General features: G+C 35.8%; 1 protein-coding gene across 2 annotated transcripts in view; it reads left to right on the top strand.

Moving 5' to 3' along the window:
• The window catches only part of LOC137245456 (uncharacterized), a 439954-nt gene extending 430899 nt beyond the window's left edge, over window positions 1-9055 (top strand). For both annotated transcript variants that reach the window (XM_067776132.1, XM_067776133.1), the window contains exons 5-8: window positions 6827-6958; window positions 7025-7212; window positions 7288-7474; window positions 7535-9055. In XM_067776132.1, the coding sequence (XP_067632233.1) occupies window positions 6827-6958; window positions 7025-7212; window positions 7288-7474; window positions 7535-7726 (699 nt within the window). In that variant the 3' untranslated portion in view covers window positions 7727-9055. The remainder of the gene's footprint in view (window positions 1-6826; window positions 6959-7024; window positions 7213-7287; window positions 7475-7534) is intronic.
• Window positions 9056-12484: the final 3429 nt, after the last annotated feature.

Below are 12484 nucleotides of genomic sequence, written 5' to 3'. Positions count from 1 at the left end.
AATAAATGTGTAGAATCCATAGAAAGCGTAGAAAGTTTTCAAATTACTTTAAAATGTTTTCTACATGCAACAACAAAACACGTTTGTGAAAAAAATGTCTACGGTTCCTACAGTTTTTTTACTCAGTCACATGTTGATTGGATAACGGTTGGTTGTACAGGTATAAAGGAATCCAGATAGATATAGACTTCCATATATCAAAATCATCAGTATCGAAACAAAATTTGATTGAGCCATGTCCGTCCGTCCGTCCGTTAGCACAATAACTTGAGTATTAAGATATCTTCACCAAATTTGTTACACGAGCACCCAGAATAGATTGGTATTAAAAATGAGTGAAATCGGATGATAACCACGCCCACTTTTTATACATATAAAATTTTGGAAAACACAAGAAACCTGATTATTGAGTAAATAATACACCTAGAATGTTGAAATTTGACGTGTGAACTGATATTGAGAACTCTGGATAAAAATTTGAAAGAAATTTTTTTTAAATAGGCGCGGCACCGCCCACTTGTGATAAAATCACGCCCACTTTTATATAAAAGATTTCTAAACGGGTGGTGGACGAATAAAATAAACTATATCTTCGCAAAAAGAGCTTTATATCAATGGTATTTCATTTCCCAAGTGGATTTTTATCAATAAATAAGAAAAACTTCAAATTAAAAAAAATGGGCGTGTGGCACCGCCCCTTTTATGACTAACCAATTTTCTATGTTTCGGGAGCCATAACTCGAAGAAAAATTAACGGATCGTAATAAAATTTGGTACAAAAATTTTCCCTATAGCAGGAAATATTTCTAGAAAAAATTTACGAGATGTTAAACACCACGCCCACTTTTGGATTTTTAAAAGGGTCGTAGACGAAAATAATAAGCTATATCTTAGCGAAAAAGAGCTTTGTATCAATGAAATTTTTCTTTCTAAATTGAATTATAACATTAAATTGGAAAACACTAAAATTTATTAAAATGGGTGTGACACCGCCCCTAAGCAATTTTCAATGTTTCGGGTGCCATAGCTCGAAGAAAAATTAACATATCGTAATAAAATTGTTGTTGGCGGCCACCGTGGTGTGATGGTAGCGTGCTCCGCCTACCACACCGTATGCCCTGGGTTCACACCCCGGGCAAAGCAACATCAAAATTTTAGAAATAAGGTTTTTCAATTAGAAGAAAATTTTTCTAAGCGGGGTCACCCCTCGGCAGTGTTTGGCAAGCGCTCCGGGTGTATTTCTGCCATGAAAAGCTCTCAGTGAAACCAAATCTGCCTTGCAGATGCCGTTCGGAGTCAGCATAAAACATGTAGGTCCCGTCCGACCGATTTGTAGGGAAAATCAAGAGGAGCACGACGCAAATTGGAAGAGAAGCTCGGCCTTAGATCTCTTCGGAGGTTATCGCGCCTTACATTTATTTTTATTTTTTTAATAAAATTGTGTACACACATTTTCCTTATGGCAGAAAATATGTCTAGTAAAAATGGATGAGATAGATTAAAGACCATGGCAACTTAGAAATAAAACAAGTTTAAAAAGTTTATAAAGTCGTAGACTAGAATAATAAGCTATAACTTAGCAAAAAATAGTTTTGAATCAATGATATTTCACTTATCAAGTTTTATTGTAAGAGGAAATGGGGAGAATTTTTTTTTAAACGGGCGGTGCCACGTGTTATGTAGAAAAGTAATTTATCTGAAATGAAATGTTCAATTGAAGCTCACGCTGAGTATATAATGTTCGGTTACACCCGAACTTAGACACCTTTACTTGTTATACACAGTTGAGCAGAGCTCACAGAGTATATTAACTTTGATTGGATAACGGTTTGTTGTACAGGTATAAAGGAATCAAGATAGATATAGACTTCCATATATCAAAATCATCAGGATCGAAAAAAAATTTGATTGAGCCATGTCCGTCCGCCCGTCCGTCCGTCCGTTAACACGATAACTTGAGTAAATTTTAAGGTATCTTGATGAAATTTGGTATGTAGGTTCCTGAGCACTCATCTCAGATCGCTATTTAAAATGAACGATATCGGACTATAACCACGCCCACTTTTTCGATATCGAAAATTTCGAAAAACCGAAAAAGTGCGATAATTCATTACCAAACACAGATAAAGCGATGAAACTTGGTAGGTGAGTTGAACTTATGACGCAGAATAGAAAATTAGTAAAATTTTGGACTGTGGGAGTGGCACCGCCCACTTTAAAAGAAGGTAATTTAAAACTTTTCAAGCTGTAATTTGGCAGTCGTTTAAGATATCATGATGAAATTTGGCAGGAACGTCACTCCTATTACTATATGTATGCTTAATAAAACTGAGCAAAATCGGAGAACGACCACGCCAACTTTTGAAAAAAAAATTTTTTTAAGTCAAATTTTAACAAAAAATTTTATATCTTTACAATATATAAGTAAATTATGTCAACATGCAACTCCAGTAATGATATGGTGCAACAAAATACAAAAATAAAAGAAAATTTCAAAAGGGGCGTGGCTCCGCCCTTTTTCATTTAATTTGTCTAGGATACTTTTAATGCCATAAGTCGAACAAAAATTTACCAATCCTTGTGAAATTTAGTAGGGGCTTAGATTCTAGGACGATAACTTATTTCTGTGAAAAAGGGCGAAATCGGTTGAAGCCACGCCCAGTTTTTATACACAGTGGACCGTCTGTCCTTCCGCTAGGCCGTTAATACGATAACTTGTGCAAAATCGATATATCTTTAATAAACTCAGTTCATGTACTTATCTGAACTCACTTTGTATTGGTATAAAAATAGCCGAAATCCGACTATGACCACGCCCACTTTTTCGATATCGAAAATTACGAAAAATGAAAAAAATTCCATAATTCTATACCAAATACGATAAAAGGGATGAAACTTGGTAATTGGATTGGTTAATTGACGCAAAATATAACTTTAGAAAAAAACTTTGTAAAATGGTTGTGATACTGTTCGTGGTATTACGTATATAAATAAATTAGCGGTATCCAACAGATGATGTTCTGGGTCACCCTGGTCCACATTTTGGTCGATATCTGGAAAACGCCTTCACATATACAACTACCACACTTCCTTTTAAAATCCTCATTAATACCTTTAATTTGATACCCATATCGTACAAACACATTCTAGAGTCACCCCTGGTCCACCTTTATGGCGATATCTCGAAAAGGCGTCCACCTATAGAACTAAGCCCGACGCCCTTTTAAAATACTCATTAACACCTTTCATTTGATACCCATATCGTACAAACATATTCTAGAGTCACCCCTGGTCCACCTTTATGGCGATATCTCGAAAAGGCGACTTCCTATAGAACTAAGGCCCACTCCCTTTTTAAAAGACTCATTAACACCTTTCATTTGATACCCATATCGTACAAACAAAGTCTAGAGTCACCCCTGGCCCACCTTTATGGCGATATCTCGAAAAGGCGACCACCTATACAACTACCACCACTCCCTTTTAAACCCCTCATTAATACCTTTAATGTAATACCCATATCGTACAAACACATTCTAGAGTCACCCCTGGTCCACCTTTATGGCGATAATTCGAAAAGGCGTCCACCTATAGAACTAAGCCCGACGCCCTTTTAAAATACTCATTAACACCTTTCATTTGATACCCATATCGTACAAACATATTCTAGAGTCACCCCTGGTCCACCTTTATGGCGATATTTCGAAAAGGCGACCACCTACAGAACTAAGGCCCACTCCCTTTTAAAAAGACTCGTTATCACCTTTCTTTTGACACCCATATCGTACAAACAAATTCTAGAGTCAACCCTGGTCCATCGTCGATATCTCGTAAAGGCGTCCACCTATAGAACTATGGCCCACTCCCTCATAAAATACTCTTTAATACCTTTCATTTGATACACATGTCATACTAACACATTCCAGGGTAACCCTCGGTTAATTTTCCTACAAGGTTATTTTCCCTTATGTTATCACCAGAGCTCTCAACTGAGTATGTAATGTTCGGTTACACCCGAACTTAACCTTCCTTACTTGTTTTTGTTTTCTTTTATGCTGGTCACGGTTATGAGTGTCCTGCTGACGTCTCAACGGCTGCACCGATTTCCCTTGTGCTCAAGATAACTATAATCTACTTGGTATGGCTAAGGTCAATGACGGCCAGTGGCTGCGTTTAAGCCTCCAGCAATAACACTTGCGAGATATTAGACAGTCAGACACAGCGCACACCGAAGGCGGGATATAAAACATACGACTAATGTCTTAGTATTATAAATGTTTCTTAGAATATCTGCGCTTCACAATGGAAACCGCTTGGCGGACAGAAGTTTGTACGATTGAAACTTGAAACATTCAAATATATCAATAATCCCTTCCCCGCCCGAAGATGAAAAATTCCAAATAGCTTCTTATGCCGATGGCTTCAATGTTGGTACCGGAATGCTCCGCATATGCGAAGTGCCCTAAAATTAACAAATATTATTTATTTATTTATTTATTTATTTATTTATTTCAATATTAATCTAGAAAATATAAAAAATTTTCACACAGATTACAAGAAGAAAAAGCATCTAAAAAAATAACAACCATTATTATTTTAACTTAAAAACTAATTAGCTAAGAAAAAGTTCATCTAATCTTTGTTTAAATACTTCCTTCGTAGAGCAAAAATCAAGATTTCCAGGGTTCATAAGCGAATTAAATTCTTTCAAAGCTCTAAAAATCGGAGCATTAGTTGCGTAATTAGTTCTAACAAAGCCCAACCAGAAAATATCGTGATTCCGTAAACTCCTCTGCGGGATATTAAAACGTATTCTCTCAAGCAAGAAGGGACAGTCAATTAATCCACTTATTAAGTCGAACACAAAAGTGAGGGACAGAATGGACCGTCTAGTATCTAAGGACTTTAAGCTAATAAGCAAACAACGACTCCTATAAGGGGGAATCGGGTCTCTGAAGTTTAATGACCGCAACGCAAAGCGGACAAACACTTTTTGAACTCGCTCAAGCCTCTTAATATGACAATCATAGTATGGTCTCCAGATAAAAACAGCGTATTCTAATTTGGAACGTACAAGCGAGGTGTACAGCAATTTTAAAGTGTAGGGATCAGAAAAGTCAGAGCCAAAACGTCTAATGAATGCAAGTGTTGAATATGCCTTTGCAATTACGTAGCTCAAATGTCTGTCAAACAGAAATTTGGAATCGAATACAACACCTAGATCGATAATTTCGCTTAAAGTGGATAGCGGAAGCCCATCAATATTGTAAGATGTAGGCAGAAGACAGCGAGACTTAGAGTAGGAGACATGTGAGCATTTTTTAATATTTAAATTTAGTTTATTTCGTTTACACCAAATCGCGACATTATCTAAATCAGATTGGAGATTCGACACGTCCTCCTTACTTGTAATTGACGAATACAACTTTAAATCATCAGCATACAAAAGAAAATTAGTGTACTTGAAACAACTGGATATATCATTTATGAAGATAATGAAAAGGAGTGGACCCAATATGCTACCCTGAGGAACTCCAGACGTCGCAATGAACGAATCCGATGAGAACCCATCAACAATGACCTTACATTTACGACACGAAAGATAGGATTCAAACCAATTTAAAAGGGTGGAGTGAAATCCTAGAGCTCTAAGTTTCAATATTAAAATTTTGTGACTTACTTTGTCAAAAGCTTGTGAAAAGTCTGTGTATACAGTATCAACTTGAAGTCGGTTTTGAAACGCTGAGATGCAATATTCCGAAAACACTGCCAGATTTGTGACCGTTGAACGACCTTTTACGAAACCATGCTGTTCAATGGAGATAAACCTATTTACTGCAAAATAAATCTTATTTTTTACAATAGTCTCAAATAATTTTAATACGGAGGATATCTTAGCGATTGGTCTATAATTGGCAATATTATTCTTGTTGCCACTTTTAAATAATGGATTAATAGAGCCTACCTTCCAGGCATCAATGAACTGACCCCGCTCTAGTGATTTATTGAACAGAAGCAGCAGAGGGGCAGCGAATGCAGAACAACTTTTAAAAAGATATGATGACAACCCATCAACATCAGTATTTGTAGATGTCTTCAGCTGTCGGATCCCTTCTTCAACATCATCAAGCGTTAAAGTTAATGATCCAAGATTTACTGGGGAACCAATGTTCGTGAAACACTCCGCATTCACGTCAGTATCAGCTTCGAAATTAGACTTAAAGAACTGGGCAAAGAGATTAGCAGCCTCAGCAGTAGACTGGGCTTGAGCATCATTGAGATAAACCACAGACGGAATACTTGAGCAAGATTTTCTGGAGTTGACATACCTCCAAAATGAGCTAGAACTATATTTTATATCCGATTCAAACTTACGAATATAACTACGCTTAAGATCCTTGTTCAAAAAATTAAATTGCTTTGAATAACATAAATATATCTCTTTATGAGTCACAGAATTTGACAGCTTGAACTTCTTGAAATATTTATTTCTCAAATTTTTAAGTTTTAACAGCTCTTTGGTGTGCCAAGGAACTTTGTATCTGTATTTTTTTAAGAACAGGGATATGTGCTTTGCAAATTTCCTTAATCTTATGCTTAAAAATTTCATAACAGTTGGAGACTTCAACATGGGAAAATAATGTAATCCAGTCAATGGAATCAACTGCAAAATTTACCATATAAGCATCCATATTTCTAAAGCGATAACTGATAGATTCATCAACGGCACAAATAGAACCAACTATAGACCAACTATTAAATATTTGCTTTGATGACATTTCTCTACCACACAGTTTTTGAAGCTTTTTACTGATCTCTTTTTTAGGGATTCTCTTGTGTGGATCTACTTAATGCTGGTATGAGGCAATCTGGCGTGTTCTATTTGCAAATTCGTGGTACAACGTACTGGTTCTTGAAAGTGTTTTGCGAACAAGAAATCGCAGATGGCGGTTGGACGGTACATTTTTCTGTGCCTTATTAATTTCAACTCCCATTAAAATGTCTCTTCCTTTTCTCTATTTAGGTTATACAAAGACGCGATGATTTTGGTGAGCCACGTGAAAATTTCAATCGTGACTGGGCTGACTATAAAAATGGTTTTGGCGATCCAGCTAAAGAATTTTGGTTAGGTAACGAGAATATTTATATGCTTACCAATAATGAAGATTACGCGCTACGCGTAGAGCTAGAGGACTTTGAAGGCAATAAGAGGTATGTGTCAACGCTAATTTAATATGTGTAATTTCTAAAATTTCAAAATGGTTTCTCCGTTCTGCTATTTCTCAGATACGCACAATATTCGCATTTTAAAATCCATTCTGAAGCAGACTATTACAAATTGGAAATCGACGGCTACGAAGGTAATGCTGGCGATTCACTCAATGACCCTTGGTATGGCTCGAACAATAGTCCTTTCTCAACCTATAATAGGGACAATGATCGTAGCTCGTTGAATTGCGCTAGCATGTTGAAGGTAAATTTCTAAATATATATCTTTGGATTGGTTGTACATTTGGGATCATTTTAATTACAGGGTGGCTGGTGGTGGAAGTCATGCGGTCGTGGCCTAAATGGTCTATACCTACATGACCCACAAGATTTGACAGCACGGCAAGGCATCGTTTGGTTCCGTTGGCGCGGATGGGATTACACACTGAAGAAGGCCACTATGATGATTCGTCCCCGTGCACCCCAGCCTATGGGTAGTACGGTATCAACCTCATAAAAAAAATGGGGGCCTTGATAACCTTATAGGGGAAGCGTTTTAAGTTGTGGCCAAAAGCTCCAACTATTTTATTGAATCACCTAAAAATCAACCGCACAAACGAGTTTCTATTTCTTGTGTTTAATTCCAAGAAAGTGCAATAGCATTTTTAATAGAAAACCATTTTTCATGAAGACAGGCATTTGGCGCTCAATTAAGTAAAAATCCTGCACTGTGGAAATGAAGCGGAAGTATGATATTTGGGCGGAAATGATGAACGCGCACATCATACGCATACATACATACAAACTATTTCACACGCATACATTCAAGAAATTTATTTTTATTTTCGGGTTGATTTATGTATATTTTGAAAGTTTTTTTGTTAATAGCCAATTATATTACGTTTATGTTCATAATTGTTAATTGTTTTGCAGATTTTAACTTATTTTATCATACATACATGCCGATTCGCATATGCATAAATTCATTACATATGTACATACATATATGTTAATTACATACATATCTATATTTTTCATTTTGGAAATATTTCATAGTGCGCAAAAACATTTGAGAATTCATCAAAGCATCGAATTTTGTAGAAAAAAGTTGCTATGCATGCAATTCATACCAATACTAAGATGACGAAACTTGAAGAGTTTTTCGTATCTATTAAAAGGAAATACTCAACTACAGGAGATATTCGTCGGTTAAGTGACAATATTTTGCTATCATTATCATGTATACATCAAACTTGAGTTACGTATGTACAATTACTTCTTTAAGTGAAACCACTGTATTCCTTATAGTTTCGTATTTTCCAAATCGGAAGTGAAATGTATACCACTTACAAATTAAGTTTTTCTTCGCTTAAACTATTTGTATCTTATTTAAAAATGAGAAATATTTGACTTAAAAGTATAAAGAAATTTTCAGCCTTCTATTCAATTTCCCCTTATCTCACGCTAAAGGTAGACACAAAGAATCCAATGATGAAGTAAAAAAATTATTAAGCGATAGATAAAATTAAACTAATATATCATATCGTAACAATTAAAATTTGAGGTTTGAGGCATCAAAAACAATGCCACTGTAACGCTCTATGTTCGATTTCATTACTGGTATTGTAAATATTATTCTCATTATTATAAAATATGTTTGTAATATCTTTAGTATCTTTCCATTGCTATGTTAATTTTGGGAGAATACTTGTTTCATACTTATAATTTTTTTTACTATATTCGTTTTTATTCATATTTATGCAATCAATCCAAAAATGTACAGAACCTTCAGCATACTTTAAAATAGTGTTCGTTCCATAAAAACAAACGAAACATAAATAGTACTCTTAAGACAAATTTTGTAGACAATAAATAAAATAGTGATAAACAAAACAAAATGGTCTTTGTATCGCTCTCCCTTTAATGTAAGTATTTAAGGATGTTGGACTTAAAGCGCTAATTAAACTTCCTTAACCCTAACGCCATAGTCGTACTCATACCCAATGTCATCGATTAATGGTGCCTTAACCTAAAATCGTGAAAATTTCTTAAAAATGAAGAAAACGCAAAAAAGTACAAACATATTCCACAAAAAATAAGTCTCTTATTCATAACGTATCCAAAACAATGAATAAAATCTACAACAAGTTATTAAATTCACCAACTCAAATATTTTTAGATTATGGATATGGCGAGAAACCAAAAACCAATTGGTTGGCTATGGTATGGTTATGGCGTTAGCGTTATGGTATGGCACCATTAATAGATTACATTGATTTCCAGGTAGGTTCGATCAGCTGTTTTATCTGGTTACTAAATTGACCAGCCCGCCAACCTTCAAGTTCCAGCCATAGAGCCATAGCTAACTTTAAAACTCCATCGCCAACAATATCTTAAACAGTGGCAAGTGCGCAGAAAAGTATGCAATATTTAGTACCATATCGTCCCGTTTCTGCGTTAACCACGTATCTACACTTTTTTCGGAAATTCGTTTTTTGATATGGCAGCACTGAGAAGCTATCACAGAATGTGGCCTGACGATTGTATGTCAAAATAATATAACTAACGGTAGTCTTTTTTTATACTCAGTTGAGCAGAACTCGCAGAGTATATTAACTTTGATTGGATAACGGTTGGTTGTACAGGTATAAAGGAATCGAGATAGATATAGACTTCCATATATCAAAATCATCAGTATCGAATAAAAATTTGATTTAGCCATGTCCGTCCGTCTGTCTGTCCGTTAACACGATAACTTGAGTAAATTTTGAGGTATCTTGACGAAATTTGGTATATAGGTTCCTGGGAACTCATCTCAGATCGCTATTTAAAATGAACGATATCGGACTATAACCACGCCCACTTTTTCGATATCAAAAATTTCGAGAAACCGAAAATGTGTGATAATTCATTACTAAAGAAGAATAAAGCGATGAAACTTGGTAGGTGAGTTGAACTTATGACGCAGAATAGAAACTATTTATAATTGGCTGAACTAAAGATATTGTTATAATAGCTTCAGAGCACAACACAGTTGCTTTATCTAAAGGCTGCAACAAATTATAGACGTCACTTAGCTTCAGCCATTCGTCCTCAAAAACTTCCATTTTTTGGGCCGTTCGACCGTCAAAAAATTCTCTATCTGCGAGCACTGCCTCCAATGATGGTCTCAGGCTTATTAACCGCTCGACCATATAAAAACTGGAATTCCATATTGTGGGGCAACTTTGTATTAGAGACAGTGCGGGTTTTCCAAGTTGCTCAAGGTGTTTCTCTAGTGCTGCAGTTCTTTTTGACGATTGGTTGAAGGCACTTACTAAATTTGACGCCTTCTTTAAGAAGTTGCTACAGTCTTCCATCTCCATGGCTTTTTTAATGCTTAACTGCAGCTTATGTGCTGCACAAGCCACGTTGCCTATGTCCTTGCTTTGCAAGTTCCGAACCGCGTTTGGCAAATTTTTTGCATTATCGTGCACTACAGCTGATATTCTTTCGGAAATTCCCCATTCCTCTATGGAGTTCAGAAGAAAGTTGCGCAAGTTTACCGATGTGTGACTTGAACCCAATTCATCTGTTTTCAAATTCATTGAATATAGGATCCAACCAGAATCAAAATAATGCGCTACAGACAAATATTTTTATAAAAAAAATGTATATATATTATAAATTTTTATTTTTCCAAAACAGTTTTTCAATTACAATATAAAAAATTTTATTTTAAGAAATTATTTTTTGGCATAACTCTTAGAACGCTCGAAAAAATACCACGTATGAAAAAAATTATTTACATAAGACTGGCCGCAAGCCAACCATAAATAGATATATTGTAGACAACTAACCTGATATTGTGACGTAGGAATCTAACGCCCTTGAAGTCCAACTATCTGTGGTTAGGGCTATATATGTATCAACCTTGCTAATGACATCTTTAGCTTTGGCTAATTCGTCAAAGTACAGAGCTTCAATTCGTTTCCGAATAGTTTTCCGACAAGGAACTTTGTAGCTTGGCTCCAAAGTACTCATTAAGGATCTAAATCCTTCATTTTCAACAAACGACGTCGGCAGCATATCCAATGTCAACATTTTCGTTAACGCCTATGTTACCAGTTCCTGCCGGTCTTGACTGATATTCCAAGATATGCTGATTGATGTACTAGCTCGTGACCGCCGTTTCCGGTTTGGTGGCAAAATTTCTCCAAAATCATCAGTAGCATTGCTGCTTGAAGTTGCTTGCTGATAATCAACTCCATAACTGAGTTTGTGCTTGAAGTTATAATGGTTCCATAAACAAGTAGTGGATCCCATGTGTTTTAGCACAGCATTACAATAATTGCAGGAGGCTTCACCAGTGTTTTCCACGATTGTAAAATGTTGCCAAACTTTGCTTCTTGGCATTGTGATTTTTTAAATGTCTTGATTTGGATCAACAGAACGTTCTTGCTTGAGGTGTGAAACTCTTTTACTTTAAGCATCTTTTTTTTAAGCTGGAGACATTGGTGCTTTATCGGTAACCGTATCGGTAACCTTATAACAGCTGATTCGACCAACCTTATGAGAATCAATGCAATCGATTATTGGTGCCGCTAAGGTCGTAACCGTATCGTAGCCAGCCAATTGGGTTTTGGTTTACCGTCGTAACGATAAACAGCTGATTACGTTAGGGATACTGATACAGCGATACGACATACGGCACCAATGACTCCAGCTTTAAGCGATCTGCTGTAACGATCGTAGTTAGGTCAGTCAGTAGCAGTTAAAGTTTTCTATTCTATTCGATGAAATACGTACATACTTATGTACATTTAAACAATGTGATTCAGGATATAAAAGGACAATGCTGGTTAATATTTATTGTTAACGAAATTTCCAAGCGCGGCATTTAAAGAAAGACAAAGAACATATATGAACATGTATGTATTTATGGTTGTAGGACTGTGATCAGTCAGTAGCAGTAGTTAGGTCAGTCAGTAGCAGGTAGAATACACGAGTATGCCCACATAAAAGTATTGCAAAAACCAAAAGATTTAAAAGAAAAGAATTTCATTCGCGAGCAAGAATACTGAGCTAGTCCAAGCATCAACAAAATGAAATAAAAAAAATAAGCATAATACTCACACTAACCGTAAAAGTAGGTGGGATTCTTATTTCATATCACCCTTTGCGCATTTTCTTGAATACATATACATACACATAGAGATACCCACATGCACTTGTATATGAATCTAATTTCAAAGGAATCTGCAAGAATGCATTATGTACATATGTTAGAATATGC

This window comes from Eurosta solidaginis, chromosome 3 (assembly GCF_040869045.1).
Source record: "Eurosta solidaginis isolate ZX-2024a chromosome 3, ASM4086904v1, whole genome shotgun sequence".
Taxonomy (NCBI): Eukaryota; Metazoa; Arthropoda; class Insecta; order Diptera; family Tephritidae; genus Eurosta; species Eurosta solidaginis.
Note: the sequence above shows the minus strand (reverse complement) of the source record. Positions and strands in the feature narration are given on the sequence as shown.